Genomic DNA, 24,064 nt, shown 5'->3' on the forward strand with positions numbered 1-24,064 from the left:
CGCACTCTCATAGTGCAGAGATGGCATCCTGCGGCAGAATGGACCATGCAGTCCCAATCAACGCCAATATCGAGGAAGTTATTAAAAGGCACCAGTCCAGTACCCGTTCTCTTGGACTTATCTCGTTGCCAAATATTTTCAGGTGGAAGGCAACCGGCAATATGATGCAGATCGTGAAACATAAAGCTGATCCCATCAGCGCCATGATTCGATCAAACGAAGGGAATAGCACTGCCATGATAACAATGCTGACCACGACAAGGATGCGTATTAAGGCTTTTGAAAGCTTTTGAACCATGGCTTTCGTGCTCTTGGGATCTGTCTGAAGTTCAGGGTGTGACCCAAGTCCACAGAGGACTTCGACCGTGGCCACGAGCGGCCGGCAGCTACATTTGTCAATCAACAATCCACATTTTTCTCGAAAACAAACAAGACAAGAGGACAACATGCGAAATATGACTCACTTCAATGGTACTTTTGTGATTGGAATGATGGCGATGAACATGATCATGCAAATAGACAATACCTGCGAATATTCTTCTGTACGTAGGATGTTGGCAGTAACTTCATCTCGAACGTCGTCTCCAAACATGATCCAGCCCACTATGGCCATCGTGCAGTCAAGAGAATACTAGGACGAATATATCGATTAGCACCCGAGAACATTATCCCCTGTTCGTTGAGCAATATGCACGCATTTCTTCTGCATATACTCTTCAAGATGCTGCCGAAACCCGCTTACCGTAAAAATATAAGTGACCCACAGACTCTTGCCGTACTTCTGTGGATGCCGCATATCGCGGTATATATTTGGAAATACGCCGTGGCCACCCCATGGTGCTTATCTGAACATCAGCGCGTTTTCCTAAGCAACCCCTAGCGAGTGATTGGTCTTACACATTATTAGCCCAAAGCTAAGAGGAAGAGTGGCCCAATTGTCAGGCAATAAATACGTCCTGGCTGGTTGAAGGAGAGATCCCGGGGCGGTTGGTTTCGTAAGCCCATCAATACAAGTGATAATGACAACTTCGACAATGTTAGTTTCTCGGTAATACACTGGGTTCTGGAAAGAAGGTACACATACTAGAGGTACAAGAAAGTATGCCGAGTATACTTGTCACGCTAAGAAGTCGCAATGGTAAAAAGTTGAGGGGAACAAGCAAAAGTCCGCATACTATTTTCCACTGAAGAAGGCTCAAGCCCGGGATGAGAGCTTGCAAACTGTCCGCAAAAAGCACAACCAGTGCAACACAAGCCCCAACTAGTTCCAAGCAGAACAAGAGACTTGTCGCTAAGCGTGCGTGGTGACCGAAGCTAATGTATGCTAGATCTGCGTAAGTGACGATACTCCGATCAGCATCAAGACACTTTGCAAGGATCTTTGCCGTGTAATTTGTGGCCACTGCAGCGAATAGCAGAAATAGCAGGCCAAGAAGCCAGCCAGCATGCTTCAGAGCTAGTGGCAAGCTCAACAAACCAACACCGATTAAAACGTTGACGGAATTGAAGATTGTCTGTGGAACCGTAGATTGGCCGACAACGATACACTCTCTTGTACCGTCTTCATGATGCACCTGCTTTACAAGGACCGGTTCTCTTTCGTAGCCCACAGATGTATCACCATGACTTTGTTGCTCTCTGTGCAATTGGATCGCATGCTTCCGTGTCGTCGCACTAACGCGGGAAGAAATCGTTCCGTACGAACCCCCCAGCGATGGTTCAAAAATGTCTGCATTCGATGTCCTTTTTCTCAGATCCAGCTGGCCAGCCATGGCATTGTCTTCATTTTCTCCATCAGCACCCAATAAGGGACGTGTAACGTCGGCCTCATGCCCCGGGTAATCATGTGGCCTGAAGATGTCGTTTGTATTCCCAGCCCATTCTTCGTCGGAGTCTATCACAAATGACGATCGTCGAGGTAAGACTTCTGGAAAATATGCAGCTCGCTGCCACGATCGAGCAAAGTTGTCAATGCTATTGACTCCTCCTGCCTGTCTGAACCGCGCGGAGAAGGACGCTGATCTGTGTAGCACAAGACATAGTTAAACCGAGGCTGGCATTTTATGTGATTTCATGATGAGTAGGCGACTTACCTTGGCCTCGAATAGCTATCTTCTACTCTTGAATAGCTGCCACTGCTGGTTGCAAGCCCATAAGGATACACATCAGACTCAATTGCAGATTCAGCGATCGGCCTACCAGGCGCAATCGACCTATGTGAGCTAGAAGCCTGGGCACCAGCAGCCGCAGGATTTGTGGATTCAGGCATTGTGTATGATTCCTTCAACAGTCCCTTGCCAGGGGACAGAAGCTTCCGGTCTAGAACCAAGCTACTTGCTGCTTGGTCGACTTTCGCAAAGGCGAAACAAACAAGAAAAGAAAGAAATGAATAAATAAATAAATAAATAAAATCAAAAAGATCTCAAGGAAAGAGCGATCGAGGAAAGGAAACCTTGGAAAGACCGAGTCTATTTATTGAAGGCAGTAAGTACAATCAAGGCTGTTGAGGAGACAAATCAGCTATCGGCGAAGTAATATTAGGGCGTCACTTTTGGTGGCGGATATTAAACCCAGAGTGTGAGTGGAAGAGTCGTCACTATCAGCGATTTCTTATAGGCGCAGCCACAGGATCGGCTTGCACGAAGTCCAGGACAAAGATAAGCGTGTAGTAGTTTAGCACTCCGTAGTCTACCTAACGGATACAAACAGGTTATCTCCGAGAAAGGCAAGGGTAGAAATCTTGATTGGTAAGTCCAATGAGAAATTATTCCATGATAGAAAAGGACCCCCGGGAGCTTCTGCGAATTTCGGGAGCGAATGTGGGGTTCTTCTTGGAACTAATACTGCACAGGTACATGGAGTTCCAACCAGCTTTTGGAGATAGTTCTTCGTGTTGTTGATAAGCCATCAATAGCATTTTGGTTCACCACATTGGTTTATGTACTTCAGACCCGGGGGTGGTGCAGTCTGCGATAACATGGACGGTTTCTTTCTTGCATGTTCTCGGGATAGTGTTAAGACTCTTGCTTCGAAGTCCCCGAAAACTTACGATTGTAAGACCGTCGAAGCGGATGGTTACATGTTGAACTGATCGCAGAGTAATGACCACTGACGTTTAGAGAGATGACCAACTCCAAAGACCCAGACTCATGCTAGGTTGTGCCATATATGAAGTATGATAGTAAATGATCTAGTTAGTCGAAAGGTAAGGTAGGCCGAATGCCAGCAAAGAAGGTTACGTGGGAAGTACTCCGTAGTACCGTTCGTATTGATTAGTATGAATTGAGCCATGACATCAGGCAATCCTTCAATATCTCTCGACTATCAAAGACGCTTTGTAGGTAGCACGCCCCAAGATAAAGTTCTAAGCACTCAAGGACTTGATAAGAAATGCTCTTTATAATAAAGGCCCCAAGCGGTGCAGTTGCGACATTTAAAGTTGACTCGCAAGCGCGCTGGATCGTATACTGGATTACGGAAGTATGGTATTTCCAGGAACCGCACTTCGGTCCATCTCATTGATCTTTGGAAGCCTTGAGGTCGCAATGTTGAGGGAGATCGATAAGCCTAACAAGGATGCAAATGCAGAGGCCTCAGATGCGATTCTCTCTCGCCTTTATATACTCCCTATCAACATGGATCACAATGCTTCTAAACAAGCGTTGTGGTATTAATTAATCCCCCTTGTGCGAGTTCCAGCTTATGTCATCGTAAACAGGCGACCGCCGGCCCATTCGTTGGTTCCTTGTGTCGTCGGCCGCCCCCCCACGGTGCCTGATGAAAATTGCTTTAAACACCCCGCTGGACTTGGACGGCAAATCGACCAGCCGTGAGGTATGTGACTTGATCGTCTCTATCCCGTTCACCTTTGTCTTTGAGGTTGCCTACTCTCATAGATCCCTTGTTATTCCAGTTCGCTTTCTCTTTGCACTGTCAAAAAAAAGACGTCTTGCCGCTAACAGTCAGTATTCTAGCACCAGCAAGCCACACACTTAACGTCTTCTGGTCGTATCATATTGTTGCCTCGCCCAACATGAGCGCGGCTCAGCCGAACGAAGCGGAGAAGAACATCGAGATATGGAAGGTGAAGAAACTCATCAAGCGGCTTGAGGCCGCTAGAGGAAACGGAACCTCCATGATCTCTCTTATCATTCGTACGTCTTCCGTCCAGTCGACTCGTCGCTAGAATACCTTCTAATTATCGGATCTTCTTTGCAGCCCCCAAGGACCAGATTTCTAGAGCAGCAAAGATGTTGGCGGAAGAGTTTGTAAGTGGTTTGACTGAGAGAGTGACAGCCAGTCTGCTAATCGCATAATACAGGGCACTGCGTCTAATATCAAGTCTCGTGTCAACCGTCTTTCCGTCCTTTCCGCTATCACTTCGACACAGCAACGTCTCAAGCTCTACAATAAGGTGCCTCCGAACGGTCTAGTGGTTTACTGCGGTGAAATTATCACCTCTGAAGGAAAGGAGCGCAAGATCAACATCGATTTCGAGCCTTTCAAGCCAATCAACACCTCGTTGTATCTCTGTGACAACAAGTTCCACACTGAGGCTCTCAGTGAACTTCTTGAATCTGATCAGAAGTTTGGTTTCATCGTCATGGATGGAAACGGTGCTCTGTTCGGTACCCTGAGCGGCAACACCAGAGAAATTCTGCAGAAGTTGAGCGTTGATCTGCCCAAAAAGCACGGCCGTGGTGGTCAATCAGCGTTGCGTTTCGCTCGTCTTCGTGAGGAGAAGCGCCACAACTACGTACGCAAGATTGCTGAGTTGGCTGTTCAGAACTACATCACCAACGACAAGGTCAATGTTGCAGGATTGATCTTGGCCGGTTCTGCCGATTTCAAGAACGACCTGAACCAGTCCGATATGTTCGACCAGAGATTGCAGGCTAAGGTTATCAAGGTTGTTGACGTGTCTTATGGTGGCGAGAACGGTTTTAACCAGGCTATCGAACTGGCATCTGAGACCTTGAGCAACGTCAAATTCGTTCAGGAGAAGAAGCTTATCGGAAAGTACTTCGAAGAAATCAGTCAGGATACTGGAAAGGTCTGTTATGGCATTGACGATACATTGAAGGCTTTGGAGCTTGGTGCGGCCGAGACACTGATCGTCTATGAGAACCTTGATGTCACTCGCTACGTTCTCAAGAGCTCCAGCGGTTCGGACGTCGTCATCCACACTACCAAGTCACAGGAAGAGAATCGGGAACTCTTCATGGACAAGGAGACAGGCGCTGAGATGGAAGTTAACGAGCAGCAGTCGTTCCTTGAGTGGCTTGCTGAAAGCTACAAGGACTTTGGAGCAACCCTGGAGTTCGTTTCCGACAAGTCCAGTGAAGGAAACCAGTTTGTCAAGGGTTTCGGTGGTATCGGAGCCATCCTTCGGTACAAGGTCAACTTCGAACAGCTTGCTGACTACGATGACGAGGATGAATTCTACGACGGTACGTTTATCTTCATAACCATACTATTTCGTGTGCTAACCACTCTACAGATTGACGGTTCCGCGGCCTCGCAGAGAGCGAGGATGAACGGCCAGAAGTTTCCGGTTCGGACCTTCTGACGGCTCGCCCCGTGATTCGTGATGGCGGCTCTCCCGGCAACATGGCCGCAATGGTACACACCGTGCCGTTGCCCAGTCAATATCCTATGAAGCTGCCTAGAAGTATGTGCTTCATTATATGTGCAATCGTTGCTACTTGCTGACATCATAGCAGCAGGGCCATCCAAGCTCCGTAACATGTTCACTGAGGTTATGTAGACAGTCTAGGGTGGCACTAGGTTTTATACTTCAGTTCGAAAAGATGATAGATCTGTTATGTCGAACCTATAACTCACCAAGGGCTGTCGATCGTATAACACTTGGGCTAGCGCGTTTAGACTGTTTGTTCCAGTGCCTGTCAGCACTGGATCTCTTCGTTGTGTTTTTCTTTTGTTGCTTCTGAGTGCGCTTCTTATAAGGGAAGCAAGCCAACACTGGCTTCCTCTTCATGTTATCTACAGGTCCTGTAGATGCCTGTAAATCTGGTAGCGCATGACACACGAGGCCTACACGGCAATTGAATTGCTTCATAGAACCTATTTCCTTATTTTCCTTATTTGGGTATCGATTTGATCTGTCTATATGAAATTTGCAGGCTACAAGCACTTGTGATGAACCTCTTGCACTTCCTCACCAGTACCGACACTTAGACATATACGAGCTGATCCGCCCATGTTCCCAAATGCCTGCAACCCTCAGTGACATGTTGTAGCCCATCCATGATTTTGGATACCGCATCCGCATTTTCACTTGTTGGAATGTATTGGCCTTCGACCAGGAATACATACTTCCACGGCCTTATCTGACTCGGGCGCGAATTAATGCTGGTCAGATTCATCCCACGATCCTTGAAAATCAAGAGAGCATCTGCCAAGGCACCCGGGCAATCCTGGCGAATCATAAATGAGATCAGAGTCTTTTGCGCTGTTGGTGTAGTAGAAATTTGTGTCTGTGCTGGGGAACCGTTGGCATATTGGAAGACCAGCCGACCCGTACGCTCCGAAGTCACATTTCTGAGCACCAGGAACCGGGTGGTGTTATTGGCCTTGTCTTCGATATTTTCCTCTGATACATCTAGACCGTGATGCTCGGCAGCAAAGCGACTAGCTATTGCTCCACATCGCTCTGTCGTCTCCTTGGACACGATCTCAGCGCCCTTGGAGGTTGACGAGACATCTTGTCTTTCGACGCCTTTGAAAGTTTTTTCAAGAAAAGTATCACACTGACCCCATGCCTGCGGGTGGGTATATAATTTGGTGATGGAGCTGTAGTCTCGCTGGCCAGGTGGGAAGAGACCCTTTCGAGTGAGAAGACAGTGGTGAACTGTCAGATAATGTTCCCCGCACACCTTCACATTACTGTAGAGGCCGCTCGGGTCCGCCAAGAGATCTAGAGTCTGAACAACCGAGCCATTGGTTGAGTTCTCGCAAGGGATGATAGCATAATCGACGTTGCCTCCTTGCAATGCTGCGAAAGCGTCCGGAAACGATACGTGGGGTAAAAGTTCCGCTGAAGACCCAAAGCTTTCAACTGCGGCCTAAAAGGTTGGTTAGTAATGGGACTATTGCGAAGTCCAACCTGATGAAACTCTGACCTGGTGGGAGAATGACGCGACAGGGCCGAGGAATGCGACCTTGAGAGGCTCCATGGCAGCGCTATGAGGACTTCGGAGATCCACTGGGTTTGAGTTGCTTGCCTCACGATTTTGTACTCCTGCCAAGAGCTTGTGAGTTGTTCCTTTCCACAGCTGCGGCTGACATAACTAGTCGAAATTTGAACTCGTTTAAGCCCGTGTAATCATCTCCGAGTTGTTTGTTTTTGATGGTTCATTTTGTCCACCAGGGCCTGGTTATCTTAGCAATTGGACCAAATGCGCACGTTCAATTTGAATTCCAGACGGATGCGACTATTACTGCGTTCATGGCAGCAGCAGCAACAACAGCAGAATTGGCGGACACTACCCGCTTCATGTCGTGCATGTTCGTCTCTTTCCGAAAGGCTACATCGGGATTTGACATCACGACAGCTCCCCTTGACTTTTGACTATCTACATCCCCAGCCGTCATACCTCCTGAGCTTAACTCTGGCCGAACTCCTTCCCACGCTAACCCCAGCGCCAAATGAGCTCCCTTCTGCACACAGCAGATCTCCCGTGCCAGCAGGCCACCACCTAGTCTACTTCCCTCCCCAAGTCACATTGCCGCAGATCCTTCCAGACGGTACGGACACCTTACATGCCCCAGGGAGTCCCTTTGATAGGCGCTTGTGGGCTGGTGGGAGTGTCAGGTTCTCCACTCCGAAAGGCCTGGTCCTAAATGGCAGCCGAGCCGTTTGTATCGAAACTATTCGTGACGTGGTAATGAAGGGGCGGTCAGGCGAAGAAAAGGTTATGGTCAAGATTGAAAGGCGGATCGGCACAGTTCAAGAGGGCGAAGACCATCGCGATATTAAAGAGCGGATATGGAAGGAGACCGAGGAAGACGTTGGCGATGCTTGTGTCATTGAGACCAGGAATTTATTGTTTATGCGCAAGAAAACTCCCGAGCAACTAAGTCATGACAAGGCTGGTTTTGACATGGAAAATAGGGCTATAAAATGTGCGAGCTACCTCGAAGATTACCAGTCACTATATCTTTGCTAACGGTGCTCGGTGGCGCGTAGCACCCTCGGGTTCATACTTCCTCCACAGACTCATACCTAACAAAACCCTGCTGTTCCGCTTCTCGGCTCTTACTTTCAACGCTCATTCTATACATCTCGACAAGGCCTACACACAAGACGTTGAAGGCTACCGCAACCTTCTTGTACATGGACCGTTGACTTTGACGTTGCTTCTTACTGCTCTGCAGGGCCATTTGAGTAAGTTACAATTGATTGTCACACAAATTGAGTATAGGAACATAGCTCCTCTATATGTTGATGAGGAGTTAGCAGTATGCGGCAAACCCAAATTGGGAAAGGGCTACACAACCTGGGATGTTTGGATTGAGGGTAAAGACGGACGACTTGCCGTCCGAGGCACCGCTTTCACTAGCCCTCTGTAGGGCTCATGGAGTCATGATGAAGAAGCGGCCAAAGGCCAATAATGGAATAGAGAGGAGAGCCTCCTGATATATTAAGAACTTACTCGGCTTGACACCACTACTCTGACTATGGTACTTGAATCCTAGAGCAATCACGGCCGTCGAAAAGGGACGTCTTAGTAGATCGATACTTGTTCGATGAAAGGGGTGTATTGTGGCATATAGCGACACATTGCATGTTGAATTAGCTCGCATGTAGCACTAGTAACTCCTTATTTCAGGAGTATTATGGAGTACCGAGGACCCATTCATGGATATGATAATCTGTCCACACTCGTTTCTGCTATATTCAGTCACTGATCATGTCATTATCGTTAACTACGGGGTAGTTCTCTACTAACCAGGCCCTGAAACAGCAGGACATCATTACGTACAGAAATGATGATAGGAACTTCCGCAATTGGTATAACCCTGTGGGTCGCACACATGCCGGAACGGATAAACAGATGCCGCACTGGAGCTAGGAAATACACACACTATAAGAACTCACTTTCTGTCCTTTTCTTTCTTTCCCATTATTCCCAACTTAGTTGTTAAAACAACTTTGAATGCCACGCCCCCTATTGTGACACTGAATGATGTGTGTCGAATAGTATCTGTACTCAGATTACAGTATTACCACCGTGACTGCTTTTCATAGCAGCTATTTGCAATCACAATGGACCAGTTTTGGGCTGCTCCTCCTGTTACTAGGTATGAGCTATTCCCACATCACTTGTGTCTCATGTCAAGATCCATAACTGACTCTCTTCAGAACACTCACTGCACTTACCTTTCTACAGTCTATACTAGTACATGGTGGCCTCCTCAGCGGTTACTATGTACTTTTCCTTCGCCGCCTTGTCTTCAAGACACTACCAGAGATATGGAGGCTGTTCTCGCCGTTCATGATCACTGGACCAGGCCTTTCCCTGATCTTTGATCTCTACTTTAGTATGGCTTTTGCGCTGTTCTGATGAACGGGCGTGCTAACTGCCGGTAGTGTTTACTTATGGCAGCCGCCTGGAGACTGAATCTCCCCGGTTCAGTGCACCTGGTGATTTTTTCACTTATGTGTTCTTCGTAGCATCCATCATCATGGTAAGTTGTGGGAACATCCCAGTTTCATATGCAAGCGATGACTTCGACCCCTGTTGTCTCGCAGTCTTGCTGTGCGCCCATCTTCGTTATTGTTATCGTTCTGTTTCATTTGTTTATCTACCACCTCGTATATCTGCCCGCCCAGCGCAGCATCAGCTGAAGCGGTTCCTGGAAACGAGGGAGATCACCCCTGCATCCCGTATAGCTCCACAACTGATTTTACCGGGGCTATATGCGTTGTAGGCATGGTGGGACGACCAGTGAGATAGCTAGTGTGATGAATCGGTTCACACTGGTGGTTATGGTGCCCTACATCTCTATAACTATATATCCTATTGCCTTTTCATTTATTTTTATAGACCCTTCCTCCCTTCCAATGTAGCCTCCTTGAACTTGCCAGTACTGACAACCCAAAGCTCACGGCAGGTTGTCTTTTGAATAATGTAATTTTTACCTCCGGTGAGCTAACCGTGGTACCAAATATGCTTGCCCATACTGATGTTTTCTCAACTCAGCGTTGATCCTGGCATTCGTTTACACGTATTCCCAAGACAATCGAGGAAAAAAGGCGAGCTTTTTCATCGTCCAAATACCCGTCGAGTTCTTACCTTGGGCAATGCTCACATTAACACTCGTCGTTTCCGGATGGCCTGCGGCGTTGAGGGACGGCATGGGCATAGTTGCTGCCCACTTCTACGATTTCCTTACCCGTATATATCCAACTTTCGGAGGTGGTAAGAACTACCTCGTCACTCCAGCCTTTGTGAGGCGGTTCTTTGCTGCTAGCAAGCCGCGGGGCGAAGCTCGCGCCTTTGGGACCGCCTACCGTGCGACGGACCAAACCCAGGGTTCTTCGGGAAGCTGGACTTCGTCCTTTCAGAGCCCTTGGAGCAGAAGAGGGCCAGGAAGAAGACTTGGTGGTGACTGAGTAGGCACGTCGTTCCTACCAGGTTATTGAGTCGCTCCAGTCCAGAGTAGGGAAGTCTGGTCAAGCGGGCAATGTTTACTACGATTGTATTTAACTTGGTGCTGAAGCCAAGGGCTCAAGAAGTACGACTGTCAACTTCTTGCAGGTCCTTGAAGTCATTTCGATGCTCAGAATCATAAATAAAAGAGAGGTAGCAGATACTCAAAGTAAACACGACACAGGTAGACCGATACCTCTTATATACCGCCAGGTAATGAAAATTGTCAACTTTCGATACAGTCCTTCAAAGTAACCTGTTTTGAAAACGTAACGAGACGTACGGATACCGAATTTGCAACGTGCAAAAGACAAGTCACGGGATGCTGGGTCGGCGGGTAAAATTTCTGCTCTAACCTGATTAGTCGCAGGAGCTTTCGCCGCACTTGCAAAATTTCCCAGACTTCTTCCTCGCTAGCGCGAGAACAAAACTTAGTCCGGAGAGTGCAATTTTTCCTGCGCCTTCCCTCAACGCGCGCAACAACCCAGTTATCTCTGCACCCTTCAAGCCAGCCTGTTCAAAATGGCGGTCGCAGTGGCTAAGGAGGAGATGGACTACGCAATCAAGCCTGAGGCTAGTTCCTCGAAAATCGACACGTCGGAGTGGCCGCTTCTTCTGAAGAATTATGACAAGCGTATGTTCACTCCAAGGCCATATCTCATATCAATGTAGCTGGTACTGATCCATAATATCAGTGCTTGTCAGGACCGGCCACTTCACGCCTATCCCCGCTGGTAGCACTCCTTTGAAGCGCGACCTGAAGTCGTACATCAACTCCGGTGTCATCAACCTGGACAAGCCTTCAAACCCCTCCAGTCATGAGGTTGTTGCTTGGATGAAGAGAATCCTGAGGTAAATTTTCTATTTTGCTCTCCTCTCGTCTTGACGATACTGAGACTAGTTTTGTAAAGGGCGGAGAAGACTGGTCACAGCGGAACCCTCGACCCCAAGGTCACCGGTTGCTTGATTGTCTGCATTGACCGTGCCACTCGCCTGGTGAAATCCCAACAGGGTGCCGGAAAAGAATACGTTTGCGTTATCCGCCTTCATGATAAGATCCCTGGTGGCGAGGCCCAGTTCAAGCGGGCTCTCGAGACATTGACTGGAGCTCTTTTCCAGCGGCCGCCATTGATCTCTGCTGTTAAGCGTCAGCTTCGTATCCGGACAATTCACGAAAGCAAGCTTTACGAGTTCGACAACGAGAGGCACCTTGGTGTCTTCTGGGTCAGCTGTGAAGCCGGAACCTACATCAGAACCCTCTGTGTCCACTTGGGTCTTCTGCTCGGTGTTGGTGCGCACATGCAGGAACTCCGCCGTGTTCGTAGTGGTGCCATGGATGAGAACAGTGGAATGGTGACTCTGCATGATGTTTTGGATGCCCAATGGATGTACGACAACCAGCGGGATGAGTCTTATTTGAGGAAGGTCATCAAGCCTCTGGAGACTCTCCTCACCACGTACAAGCGTATCGTTGTCAAAGACAGCGCTGTGAATGCTGTGTGCTATGGTGCTAAGCTGATGGTTCCTGGTCTCCTCCGCTTCGGTAAGATCCCACTTTTATATGGTCCGATTTGAATTGCTAACTCTGGTGAAGAGGCTGGTATTGAGGTCAACGAAGAGGTAGTCCTCATGACCACCAAGGGTGAGGCTATTGCCATTGGTATCGCTCAAATGTCGACCGTCGAGCTGTCCACCTGCGATCACGGCGTTGTTGCCAAGGTCAAGCGTTGTATCATGGAACGCGACCTGTACCCCCGTCGCTGGGGCTTGGGACCTGTGGCTTTGGAGAAGAAGAAGCTCAAGTCCGCCGGAAAGCTGGATGTAAGCTATTCTCTGGATTTGTGAAACGCTCACCTATGTGCTGGTTTGCTGACAAACAATGCAGAAGTACGGTCGTGCTAACGAGGCTACGCCTGCCAAATGGAAGAACGACTACAAGGATTACAGCGCACCCGAAGAAGAAGGCGCGCAGGCAGTGGCTCAACCCGTCGCTAAGGAAGAGGCTGCTACTCCTGCCGAGCAAACGGAAACCCCTTCTTCTCCCAACAAGATGGATGTTGATGACGACGACGACGACGAGAAGAAGAAGCGCAAGCGCCACGAAGGTGAGACACCCGAGGAGCGGGCCGAGCGCAAGCGCAAGAAGAAGGAGAAGAAGGAAAAGAAGGAGCGCCGGAAGTCCAAGCAGGAGAAGGAGGAGAGCGACGATAGTGATTAAACGCTTCCGGGAAGTTCTTTACCTGCCTCAGAACGGGGAGCGGCCGCTATTCAATCGGTCTAGGCTTGTTGGAGCGTCGCTTGGGTATGATTCCTGTAACATACTTGTTTCTTTGTGTCGGAGTCTTGGGTTTGAAAAGGGAATCTATTTACTAAAGAGATTTTTGTTGCGGTTCTTGTATGTCAGTGTCTTTTCTCGATTCAATTACTATTTCCACCTGCGTGGTCCTTGAACATAAGTGAATGTCTTCGTAAGTTGGGCGCGGGTACCGTGACTGAAGACCCGTGACCGGAGGCGGTGTCCCCCGCATTACTTCCGGTAACCACGTCGGGCAACATCCATCTGCTGCTCCCCCATTCCTTCAAACCCCCATTCACTTATGTCTACTTCACGTCTCATTTGATCGTGCTTAGCCTATAAACTGCCTAGTCAGAAACTCAATCACTGGCTGTATCTTTGTTCACCATGGCTGCGGAACTTACATCTACCCGGCTCAATGCGGAGAACCATCTGCTCTTGGTATTTAGCTCTATGCCCCCAACCTATTGCCTACTTGCCCCCGCATTCTGATACTAATTTGGTCGTCTGATCCTAGGACCAGCCTCTCCTACGGTTACCACATGAGCTTGCACGTCGAAATTTCAAATCTGTTCAGCGCCTCGTGGAGCGTGAAAAGGAATATGTCATCCCCGCACTCAAGGAGACCGCCAATGCATCCTTATCAAATGAGCAAACGCCTGACCAAGCTCTTGCTGCACTCGACGCTATGATTTCCCGCATGCAAGGCTTGAAACAGAAAATGGAGAATTTACATCAGGAGGAAAGAAGAATTCAAGAGCAGTCCCGGAAGCGTATTCAGCACCTGGAGAAACTTCACCAGATTCCTAGCTTGGCGGACGTCCAATATGATCAGTGGGCGAGGGTTCGATTGGACAGGCTCATGGTAGATCATATGTTACGCTCCGGGTATATTAAAAGTGCCCAGCAATTAGCGCGTGAGAAGGGGATCGAGGAACTCGTAGATCTCAACGTTTTCGTACAGTGTCAACGGATTGCCGAGAGCCTACGCGCTGGTGAAACTAAAGATGCCCTGCAATGGTGTGGCGAGAATAAAGCAGCGCTGAAGAAGAGTCAGGTTTGTCTAACATCGACCGATGATCACGGAGCTATATGCCAGAACACAAGCCTGACCATGGTTTACAGTATAATCTGGAGTTCGAACTTCGATTGCAGCAATACATTGAAATGGTCAGAACGGGGCATAAAGAGAGATTCAATGACGCTATGATTCACGCCAAAAGATATCTGGCGCCTTACCTTGAGACACAGTCGGTAGAAATTCATCGAGCTGCAGGACTTCTCGCTTTTCCTCCAGACACCAAAGCTGAGCCGTACAAGGTAATGGGGATATTGGAGACACTCTCATGAAAGACCGTACAAACTAACTCGCCCTTAGTCGATGTATGCTCATGAAAGATGGGCTTATCTTTCCGATCTCTTTGTCCGCACTCACCATGAGCTTTTGTCATTATCTTCTCGCCCTTTGTTACACATCGCTCTGTCTGCGGGATTGTCGGCTCTCAAGACTCCTTCGTGCCATTCGGCCTATACCTCCTCCAGTTCCAACTCGCTGTCCACAACAACATCTGTTTGTCCAATTTGTTCGACCGAGCTTAACGAGCTCGCACGTAACATGCCATATGCTCACCACACAAAGAGCTACGTTGAAAGCGACCCGATTGTGCTTCCAAATGGCAGAATTTACGGTCAGCAACGGCTCTTAGAGATGAGCAAGAAAGTCGGATGTGTTGAGGCAGGTAAAGTAAAGGACCCTACGACCGGTGAAGTATTCAATGAGGGTGATATGAAGAAAGTCTACATCATGTAAACAAGGAATGCGTACCAAGGCTATGTACAGCTGCAACTGGCCCTACTCCTTATCTCATTCTTCTGGGTTGAAACGGACAGTGGAATGTGTATCTGCAACGAGTATTTTGCACAGGCATTTCCTATTCGCTGTCGTCACTGTCGGATGCATCTCTCGGCCTCTTCTTTTTCGCACTCTGCCCAGCTTTGGAAGATGGGGCGTTCCTCCGTTTCACTGGATGGTCTTCCTGTTTAACCTCAAAGACGTACATTCTCGCGTCCCTATCTTCCCCCCTCCAGCCGCCTCTCCCACCATCCTTTCCTTCAATGTCGCCCAGCGTCCGCGCATGGGAATACTCCTTATAAGAGGCCCACGGGAATCGAAAACTGGTGACCACTCGCAGGCCAGCATGCCTTGCAAGGTCTTTAATATTCCAGAGGGTGTAAGGCTCACCCTCAAACATCGACACTAGAATCTGACCTGGTTCCACTCTGTTTTGGCGTGTCGCCTGCCCGGTAGTATTGGCTGTTCGCAGTTGGTCGCCGTCTTCACTGCCATCATGATCGTTTTCACCCCCGCTTGATTCAACGTCAGAGTCCTCCCAGTTGTCCCAGTCGTCTTCATCGTCACTATCTACGCGCACGGGTTGATGAGACAACAAAGGCACGCACGCTTTAAAGAAAGCCACCAAGAGTTCCTGGTTGGCTCGCACCTGCCGATTGACGTCGGTGGAGATACCGCCGACATGGGGGAAGTTGAAACAGATCACATCCCACGGCCCACCTTGTGGTGCAGATGAGGTGCCGCTCTTTGCTTCTTTCCAGGCCGGGCGTTTTCGCTCCTGTCGTGGAAAGCCCGTCCGTATTTCTTTACCGCCACCCGCAGGAAGACCAAGTTTTCGAGCGTCAACTGAGTAAATGACTTTGGGTCCACGACGTTGCGCCTGGTCTTCAAGGAACCCTTGTGCATTGGTTCCAACAACGCTTGTGCCGTCTCCGTTGGATGAGTTCTCCTTACTGTCCGAAGCATGCTCCCCCGTCGTCGCCTTGGAAAATGCATACTGTATATCGTGAATGTTATTTTCAGCTTGGGGGTACTTGCTGTGGAGCGTATCTTTGGAATCATAGCAGGTAGCCATGACATTCTTGCAGCGGTGCTGGAGGACTAATGAGCGAGCAAAGGAGAAGTCGCCTACATCAATATAGTTAGGACTGCGGTCCAGCGAAGCAACTTTATGACATGGTTCTCCGGGTCAGCTTCCCCCTCCCACGGTGGGGATTAGCAAGTATGATGTAGACAAAGGCCAACGCGGGCTTAGACACTGAGCATCTGCTTTCCGCGTGGGAAGGAGGAAAGGCGCGCGCGAAGAGAAGAAAAGAAGGAAGGAGGGAAAAGAAAGCAAGTATCAAGATTGTAAAGGCAATGCATGCACCTATCGAACAGCAAGAAGGGCACATAAAAGTAGTAATTGGGAAGAAAGGGCAAATCCGACTCACCTTCCCCAACCAACAAAATCCGATCCTTCCGTCCAAAAGGCACAATAGGCCGCTGGTTCCTCTGCACCTGTTGCTGTTGCTGCTGCGAATTCTTCATCTTTCGATCGTTGTTGCTGTTTTTAGCATTACCCGACGACCCGGGGTGGTGATGAGCACTCTGAGCGGCTTTAGGCTTTGCAGAGTTCGTAGGGGTGGTAGTCGAGAGCTTAGCAAACGATGACATTTTGCGATGCTTTTTTGAATGCTGTTGTTGCTGTTGCTGTTGCTGTTGCTGGCCTGCTGGGGATGGGCCCCCGCCTTTCCTGGACTTGGGCATTTTTCTTTTTATCTTCCTTTTTTTTTTTTTTTTCGGTTTTTTAATCCCTTCCCTTCTCTTTGTCTGGTGATATCTAAAGAGTATGTAGGGAAATTGTTAGGGGTAAAAAAGGAAAAGGTAAATAAATATTAGGAATAATGATGAGAAAAGACGGGAAGATGGGAGTTGTCTCTTTTCTTAGGTAAGGGTTGTGTACTGTATATATATATATATATATATATATATCATATAAATGTTTTTTGATAATGATATATATATATATTTTGCGATACAGAGGCACTTAAGGTACGGTGGAGGCACGGCGGCGGTTCAAAATTCTACTACGTATGATTTGCCTGCTTGCCGCATGGACCAATGAGAGGGTCGGGTTTGCGGGATCATGGTAGGGACGGGACCCCCATTAGAGACAGACCTCCGGAAATGCATCAGTACTTATTGATGGTAGTACGTAGTAAGTAGCCCAACAATGTTCTATCTAGGTAATGCAGTTATACAGTAAGTGTTTAATTAAGGACCGTGACACACACACAGATTTGTTGGGAAAAGCATGCAACATGTTCACGAGAAGCTCCAGGGACCTTACATTATGAGAAGATACTTCGAGTGCAACCTCGGCGACTAAGTCGTACTCTTACCGCGAAGGGATCTTCAGTCGTCCAAAAAAACACGCTTCAATTCTATAAAATTTATTAAAAAGGCAGTAAAGAAAGAACTTCTTATATACAGGCTTGAACACCAGGAAAGGCCTTCCTTTTTTGATAAATCCTCAACCGCACGAAACCTGAACTTGCGAGGCCCCGTCACAGACAAGAACACGGAACACGCCATGATCAGCAAAACAATAAGACATGTCATATCAATCCACGGCATTACTAGATGATATTCAAATGGAAGCCATCTGCGCAGCCCGAAACAAAAATAAAAAGAATATGCGAAAAGGGTCATGATCGGGGCAGATATTTGAAAGCAAAGCTGAAAGACCAGTAACAGCAAATTAAAGGCCTCTCAGGTAGCTCGACATGTGGAAATTGAATACAGAACCACCAACACCTGCCGAGGAAGGCATGAAGACTGTGATTCAAGGTCTGAACGACAGCCCTCGCCAACTACAACGAAACGAAGAATCACATATCACATGCGAGTAACGAGCACGTTCAATCTTGCACTCGGTACGGAGCAACATTGACGATGGTCAAGCCGGAGCAGTCGCCCACAACGAGTTGACCATCCAGTTGATGACTGGCAACCCGACTAGGAACGTAGAGAGTCCCTCATACTCTGGCTGCTGGCGCTGACCGGGGGGTTGGCGGTCGGCAAGACACCAGTCCTTGGCTTAGCGTTTTGCTTGATCTTAGCAACGGCGTAAACGATACCGCTAACAAAGCCAACGACGATAGCCGAAACACTGGGGAAGGTAACAGGAGCATCGAAGAAGATGAGTCCAGAGATAGCAATGGGAAGCTTGTTCAGAGCTCCAACCATGGAGTAAGTGGTCGACGAAGTGACGCGAACACACCAGGCGGAGGTATAGGAAATGAACACAGTCGACAGGCCGGAGAGGATCATGGCAAAAACGATGCTGTTGCGGTCCACAGGAGGGAAATTGCGGTTGACGTTGGTGGATGACCAGTCTTCCAAGAAAGCGGACAGAACGATCAAGACGGGGATCGACAGAAGGTTGTTGTAGAACATGGCTAGAAAACGGCAGGTCAGTAAAACGATACTTTCGAGCTACAATAGATTGGATCCGAGCAACGTACTGTCAAAGTCCTTGAAGTTGGTCAGCTTGATCCGCTTGCGCATGCCCAAAACATAGGACGACGTGCAGAGGCAGTTGACCAGCATCCAGACGTAGCCTGCATTCAAAGTGGACATCTTGGCGGTCGCATCGCCATTGCTCTCCACAGCGTGCTTGATGTCAGCCCAGGCGGCAATGATAGAGCTCAGAACCATCAGTCCGAAAGAGAACAGGGTAAGACCGGTGACGGAGCCACCGAACCACAGCACCTCTCCGTAGGCGATAAGGATGATGGTCAAGTTCTTGAAGATGGTGTAAACGGGAATCGAGAGGAACTGAAGCGCCTTAGAGCCCGTGTAGATCATGCCGATCAAGAGCAGAGTGATGGGGAACCCTAGTGATAATCAAAGACATGTCAGTTCGAGAGCGTCGCGAGGGGGGTTTGAAGGCATGCATGTAGAGTCTGGGCACTTACACTTTCTGGCCTCGTCCGCGCTGAAGTCGCGATAAGTGATCAAACCGCATGATTTACAGGTCTGGATTGCAATGATACAAACGAGAGACTGCAGGGGAAATCGAACAGCGGTCAGCCTTGAGCATGCAATACACACCCGCCATGTGCTCCGATATTAGCCAACATACCTGGATGCAGAGGAGGAAGAAGTTGAGGTTGAAATCAGTGCCGGACAAGACATATTTGTTCATGACGGTCATCAAGATCGAGGATCCACAGTAGGCCAACACGGGCAAGATGGGGTTGTTGGACAGCGAGCCCGACGGCGGACTCCTGGGCTGAGGCGGCGGCGGCGCCTCGAAGCTCTTGTTGCCCTGGTCTATCGAATCCATCTGGATCGTGTAGTCGTCGGTCTTCTTGCCTTCAGCCATGGTGACTGATTCAATGAGTGTCTATGCGAAGGGGGTGGGAATTGAAAACGATAGGCCTGTGGTAACGAGGAGAAGTCGTGGCAAGGCGAAGGCGAGTCGGGGATGAAGTGATAGTGGCGGCGCCGGAGCGAGCGTTAAGAGGAAAGAAAACCCGCAAGTATAAAAAAAGAACACGAAACACCGGCCCGGAGATATGTTCAATCAGCCAGGCAGTTTGGAAAGAACGGGGGTTGAGGATGTGAAGAGGACAAGGGGGGAAGAAGAGGGGGGGAAGACACGAGGAGGAGAAAGTCGAGAAAGAGGCTGAGGATAAGCCGGGGGGAGGAAGAAAGACCAGAAGGAAGAAGAATAATAATATCGCGAACGAAGGCGAAGGGGGAAAAGCAAATTACTGGGAAATGAAAAAAAAGGTTTCCTTTCCCGCCTGGGCTGGAACTCCCGCTTCCTCCGGATGCGGCGTACAGTCGGTTATTTTTAATCTTGGCTGGTATACCAGTACATACATAGTTACATACAGTAGGGTCATGTTTCTTTGTGATGGTGTGCCATGCTTGGCTTTTCTACAAGTTCATATTACCTGTGCCTTGGTCGATTGTTCCCGATTATCAGTGATGTGTCTCACAGTGCCACGTTGTTCCTATTGCTGGGGAAATCGGGATCTGGTGGAAATGATTAATTACACTTGGTACCTGACCAAAGAGGCGGTGGTACCTTTTCAGGGACTTCCTCCATACTCCGTATCGTACCAGCACTGGGAATTTCAATGCGGTCCAAACCGACTGATAACCCGCCGTAGATTCTTCTGCCTCCGTATAGACTCCGTTCCCCGATCAAATCACAAAGGGGAAACGACTGTTCACCTTGGAATATTGTGTCCATATCCCTACATATAATTTCTTCATTTAAGCCTCCTATCTCACTCAAAGTCAATCTCTGAAGCTCTTTTGCGGGAGCATTCAGCTTCCACCTACCTACCCCTCCGACCCACCGTGTGCTTCGCACTCCCCTCCTCGTCCTTTATCATCAACATATAACTACCATATATACTACCTCTCCTATTCCTGTCTCTTTCTAAGGCTTGCCCTTATTCTTCAATTGAACACATATACCATCGGGTTCAACCTCGCTCTCTGCACCGAAAGTCCATCTTTACAACTATAACCCACAATCCAAAAGAACCCACCACAACCATGAGTCGCGCCTTCGAAGACCACCCCCCCGCAAGAGACCAAGATGACCACGACGCCGACTCGGACGCTCTCTTCGACGCGCTAGAGAACGAAGATGACACAGCCTATCGAGCACACCGAATTGAGCAACTCAATGCGGAATTTGCCTCGGCCCAAAACAACAAGAACAACAATGACAGCCGCACGCGCGACCACACCATCCTCGAAGACAGTCTGTACCCGACCATCTCCAGCGATCAAGCCCTCCTAGACTTTACCACACAGACCCATCGATGCGTGATTCACTTTGCGCACCCGGATTTCGCGCGCTGCGCCACAATGGACGAGCATATTCGAGCGCTAGCAACCCGACACCATGAGGTACGCTTTGCTCGGGTGGATGTACGGAACACGCCGTTTGTGGTGGAACGGTTGAAGGTCCGGGTGCTTCCATGTGTGATCGGATTCAAGGATGGGGTTGGGGTTGAGCGCGTGACTGGGTTTGAGGGACTAGGATCGGGTGGTCGGGATGGAACAGATGGTTTTAGCACTGCTACATTGGAGAAAAGGTTGATTTGGAAGGGAATCCTTGCTCAGGAGAAGTTCGGGGCTGGTGATGGGGCGTCTGATGGGTCGGAAGATGATGATAGTGATGGCGGAGAGCGCAGAGATCGGGGGAAGCGGTCGATTCGGACGGGCAACGCGAGGAGTTATAGGCATGCTGATGACGATGATGACGACTGGGATTGAGAAATTCGAGTGGCCTTCCTGGATAGCCTGCCATAATTGCAGAGCGGTATCTCGCCGTCTGGTGGTTGGATGCATCGTTACCTCAATGAAACAAGGCGGGATGGAAACAACAGCCTTGGGGACCAGAGGTTCGTTGCTTGGCTGTAGTCATTGACGTTGATGTGTGACCAATCTGCATTTGCAGCAGTGATCTTGCCAACCGAGCAGGGAGCGACTCAGGTTCGGGTGATGGACTTCCAGGTTCGGAATATGCCCGGATGCTATTCCAATCGAGCCTATACTTGTGAATGGGCGAGCTAGAAAGAGCTGGCGATATCGGGATTCGCAGCACCAACCAATGCCGGAGCAGGGTACTGAATATATTGAAGTCAAGCACTTGAGTAACTGCCAAGACACATCATCATACTAGTGATAGATCGTCGTAGAGTGAGTAGTATTACCACATCGACTACTGCAGGAATCCAGAAAAAAAAGAAGAAAAGCCTTGAAGAGAACTAATACAGCATCATCGTTGAGGTAAAGTTACAGAAATGTGGAGAAAACAGATCGCGGGTGACCATCCCAAGTAGAAAGATAAGGCTGCTGGAAGTTGCAAATGACAAGAAAAGAATTGGAAAGAAAACGGACGGCCACAGGAATCATGGAGTATGACGATGCGAGGATTTATACATGTAGGTCAGAAGAGTGTTCACACAAATCCATCAACTTTCATGGAGGGGCGCCTGGGACACTTGGACTGGAAGGAGACAAGATCAGAAAACTCCTCATTAGAAACGCAAAAGCAAGGTGCTCATGATAAAAGATGAAGATGACGCGCCGGAAGAAAAGGAGCAACATAAGGCAACAATCGCTCAAAACGAGGTCTAGATCGCTACATTTTTCATTTCACCCAAGACCTCGGCGTCCAAGCCAGTGGCCGAGGACGGTTGATTCGAGTCACGCTTTTGCGCCTTGTCCGCTTCCAACGACTGGCGCTCCTCACTCTTTCCGGCTCCCTCGTTCTCTTTCCCGCCGATTTGAGGCGTAGCTACCTCCATCAAGTCTTCGGATTGACGCTCTTCTTCGTTCTCCTTGGCGGCCTGCTCTGGAAGCTCAGTCTCCTCAACGGTGTGCACCGGACTCGGAGCCTCTTCTGTGACACGAGCCAGCGGACTTGACATGCCAAATTGAGTTTTGGGGCTTTGAGTAGCCCCCCGGTTGGGGAAGCGATGCGGAGACCTTCCACGCTCTTCACTAGGAGTTGGGCTGCCATAGGGGGACTCTTTGCCCGACTTGCCGCCCGTGCTCAAACCCAAGCCATTCGGAGCCTTGCGCCTAGGTGGTCTCCTGCCATACTTCTGATCGGTTCTCCACCTCAAGATCTCCAGGTAAGGGGGTTCCACGTTCTGCGACTTGAATTCCAGCAGCTTCATCTCATTCGTTTCTTCATCCACAGAGACCTTGCCACTGCAAATATCATCTGCTAGCGTCGCAAGGAAGGCAGCCCAGGACCGAGCAATGACGTATTTACAATCGTAGTCCCGGCCAAAGATGATAACCTGTCCCCACTTTCCAGCAGGTCCTGGGGCCAAGTCGATAGCGATATGGTTGCCGCCCCAGTCGCGAGCCAGGGGAATCCAAGCCGGATGGGCATAGGCCTTCTGGACTGCACCGGGAGGCTGCGAGTCCTGTCGCTCGAGCAGGTCGTTTCTCCAAGCACCATTAGCACCCGGGGCAGGGGGCACAGCGGACGATGAACTGGGAGTTGCCCTTGGAGGAGCGTTCATCATCGATGAGCTCAAAAACTCCTCGTTGACTACCCTCCAGTTCTTCCATTCTTGAACGATTTCCTCACAGTCCAGAAGCATGCAGCCGAAGATGACACCGGTGGGCAGTCCTCCCCGCTCCTGACCATCATGGACCATCAAAGATTCCCGCAGCTCCAACGGTAGGCTGCAGTCCAGTTCGTGCTCCAGTTCGTTGATGTCATTTTGGGTGCAGCCCTCGCATAGATTGTCCCAGAGCTCCTGGTAGTTGTTCTCCAGCCATTTCTCAATCTTCCTCCATGAATGAGCGATGGGGGGAGGGGGCGGAGCACCATCATGGAAACTTTGCATTTGAATCTCTGGGGCACCATCCGCATTGGGGTCTGCGGATTGACGCTTCTGAGATGACAATGATCGCATTCCAGGAGAGTATGGGCGATTGGGCGAGCCCCCTCCCGTAGGTGAGCCGGACCAGCCATTTGAGCCCTTGGGCTGATCGTCATCATACGGGGAAGTCAAATCGGGTCGAGATTCGATAGCGCTTGTTGCAATGGATGTGAGAGGTTCATGTCGACTTTGACTAAGAGGCACATGTTTACCGGTTCGATACGGCGAGTCATGGGAAGCATGGCGATCATAAGAAGTCATCGTATGCCAAAAGGACCGCCATGCTGAGCCGATGCTGTGGATGGGTTTAGAAAAGTGTCAACCGCTGAGCTCGGATTCTCGGGGAGACGTGGCCAGGTGTGTTTCGATGGAAAGGGAGATACTCACGCATTCGCCATGATTGGAATCCAGGCAGATGTCTAGTGACAGAGGGCAAGCGAAATAGACCAGCGCTGGCTATTCTGTTTTACTCTAATTCTCCTTATGAAAAGGGATCGAGGAGCATTTGAAGGAGGGAGAAGGAGGGAGTGCAAGGTCGGAATTCAGTACCGCGGATAGATGGATCAAGAGCGGAAGGCAAATAATAACGTAGAGGAAGTTTTGTTAGGGCCGGTGGGTAAAACGGGGCGGCTAGGGAACCGCTAAGTGACAGCACTAAGAGGCGATTGGTATTAGAGGAAGATGGGAGAAGGAAGAAAGTTGGAAGGGGGGAGGGGGAAGGAAGGGGGTGTGGGAAAAGGGAAAGAAGATGTGGAGATTTGAAAGAGCAGCAGAGTGGAAGACGATTTAGATGGTGCCAGTACCAGAGAGAAATAGA

The 24,064-nt window shown here is 49.3% G+C and overlaps 11 protein-coding genes across 11 annotated transcripts; 6 read left to right on the forward strand and 5 right to left on the reverse strand.

The window, feature by feature from the left end:
- Positions 1-7: 7 nt before the first annotated feature.
- Positions 8-2,269, reverse strand: AKAW2_70768A (putative transporter; the record flags this gene model as incomplete). The annotated part of the gene is made up of 6 exons (XM_041683386.1): positions 8-386; positions 465-631; positions 743-840; positions 898-1,026; positions 1,085-2,022; positions 2,094-2,269. The coding sequence occupies 6 exons, from the start codon at positions 2,267-2,269 to the stop codon at positions 8-10; spliced, it is 1,887 nt and encodes a 628-aa protein (XP_041547652.1).
- Positions 2,270-4,033: 1,764 nt separating this feature from the next.
- SUP45 (translation termination factor eRF1) lies at positions 4,034-5,569 on the forward strand (the record flags this gene model as incomplete). The annotated part of the gene is made up of 3 exons (XM_041683387.1): positions 4,034-4,154; positions 4,219-4,268; positions 4,322-5,569. 3 exons carry the CDS (start codon positions 4,034-4,036, stop codon positions 5,567-5,569), a joined length of 1,419 nt encoding a protein of 472 aa, XP_041547653.1.
- Positions 5,570-6,194: 625 nt separating this feature from the next.
- PHA2 (prephenate dehydratase PHA2) lies at positions 6,195-7,196 on the reverse strand (the record flags this gene model as incomplete). Its single annotated transcript, XM_041683388.1, has 2 exons — positions 6,195-7,085; positions 7,143-7,196. 2 exons carry the CDS (start codon positions 7,194-7,196, stop codon positions 6,195-6,197), a joined length of 945 nt encoding a protein of 314 aa, XP_041547654.1.
- A 222-nt stretch (positions 7,197-7,418) lies between these two features.
- AKAW2_70771S (uncharacterized protein) lies at positions 7,419-8,592 on the forward strand (the record flags this gene model as incomplete). The annotated part of the gene is made up of 2 exons (XM_041683390.1): positions 7,419-8,145; positions 8,210-8,592. 2 exons carry the CDS (start codon positions 7,419-7,421, stop codon positions 8,590-8,592), a joined length of 1,110 nt encoding a protein of 369 aa, XP_041547655.1.
- Positions 8,593-9,289: 697 nt separating this feature from the next.
- On the forward strand, positions 9,290-10,639 carry AKAW2_70772S (uncharacterized protein; the record flags this gene model as incomplete). The annotated part of the gene is made up of 5 exons (XM_041683391.1): positions 9,290-9,324; positions 9,386-9,564; positions 9,614-9,711; positions 10,128-10,170; positions 10,227-10,639. 5 exons carry the CDS (start codon positions 9,290-9,292, stop codon positions 10,637-10,639), a joined length of 768 nt encoding a protein of 255 aa, XP_041547656.1.
- A 559-nt stretch (positions 10,640-11,198) lies between these two features.
- Positions 11,199-12,894, forward strand: cbf5 (pseudouridine synthase CBF5; the record flags this gene model as incomplete). Its single annotated transcript, XM_041683392.1, has 5 exons — positions 11,199-11,310; positions 11,372-11,528; positions 11,588-12,219; positions 12,271-12,497; positions 12,562-12,894. The coding sequence occupies 5 exons, from the start codon at positions 11,199-11,201 to the stop codon at positions 12,892-12,894; spliced, it is 1,461 nt and encodes a 486-aa protein (XP_041547657.1).
- A 465-nt stretch (positions 12,895-13,359) lies between these two features.
- On the forward strand, positions 13,360-14,782 carry FYV10 (FYV10 family protein; the record flags this gene model as incomplete). Its single annotated transcript, XM_041683393.1, has 4 exons — positions 13,360-13,413; positions 13,490-14,029; positions 14,098-14,292; positions 14,351-14,782. 4 exons carry the CDS (start codon positions 13,360-13,362, stop codon positions 14,780-14,782), a joined length of 1,221 nt encoding a protein of 406 aa, XP_041547658.1.
- Positions 14,783-14,903: 121 nt separating this feature from the next.
- On the reverse strand, positions 14,904-16,573 carry AKAW2_70775A (25S rRNA (uracil2634-N3)-methyltransferase; the record flags this gene model as incomplete). Its single annotated transcript, XM_041683394.1, has 2 exons — positions 14,904-15,952; positions 16,258-16,573. 2 exons carry the CDS (start codon positions 16,571-16,573, stop codon positions 14,904-14,906), a joined length of 1,365 nt encoding a protein of 454 aa, XP_041547659.1.
- Positions 16,574-17,824: 1,251 nt separating this feature from the next.
- Positions 17,825-19,196, reverse strand: gmtA (GDP-mannose transporter; the record flags this gene model as incomplete). The annotated part of the gene is made up of 4 exons (XM_041683395.1): positions 17,825-18,267; positions 18,334-18,705; positions 18,787-18,874; positions 18,954-19,196. The coding sequence occupies 4 exons, from the start codon at positions 19,194-19,196 to the stop codon at positions 17,825-17,827; spliced, it is 1,146 nt and encodes a 381-aa protein (XP_041547660.1).
- A 1,190-nt stretch (positions 19,197-20,386) lies between these two features.
- AKAW2_70778S (thioredoxin domain-containing protein) lies at positions 20,387-21,115 on the forward strand (the record flags this gene model as incomplete). The annotated part of the gene is made up of 1 exon (XM_041683396.1): positions 20,387-21,115. The coding sequence occupies one exon, from the start codon at positions 20,387-20,389 to the stop codon at positions 21,113-21,115; it is 729 nt and encodes a 242-aa protein (XP_041547661.1).
- An 863-nt stretch (positions 21,116-21,978) lies between these two features.
- SMI1 (cell wall assembly regulator) lies at positions 21,979-23,645 on the reverse strand (the record flags this gene model as incomplete). The annotated part of the gene is made up of 2 exons (XM_041683397.1): positions 21,979-23,542; positions 23,635-23,645. The coding sequence occupies 2 exons, from the start codon at positions 23,643-23,645 to the stop codon at positions 21,979-21,981; spliced, it is 1,575 nt and encodes a 524-aa protein (XP_041547662.1).
- Between the last annotated feature and the right edge of the window lie 419 nt (positions 23,646-24,064).

Source organism: Aspergillus luchuensis, chromosome 7 (genome assembly GCF_016861625.1).
Source record: "Aspergillus luchuensis IFO 4308 DNA, chromosome 7, nearly complete sequence".
NCBI classification, from domain to species: Eukaryota; Fungi; Ascomycota; class Eurotiomycetes; order Eurotiales; family Aspergillaceae; genus Aspergillus; species Aspergillus luchuensis.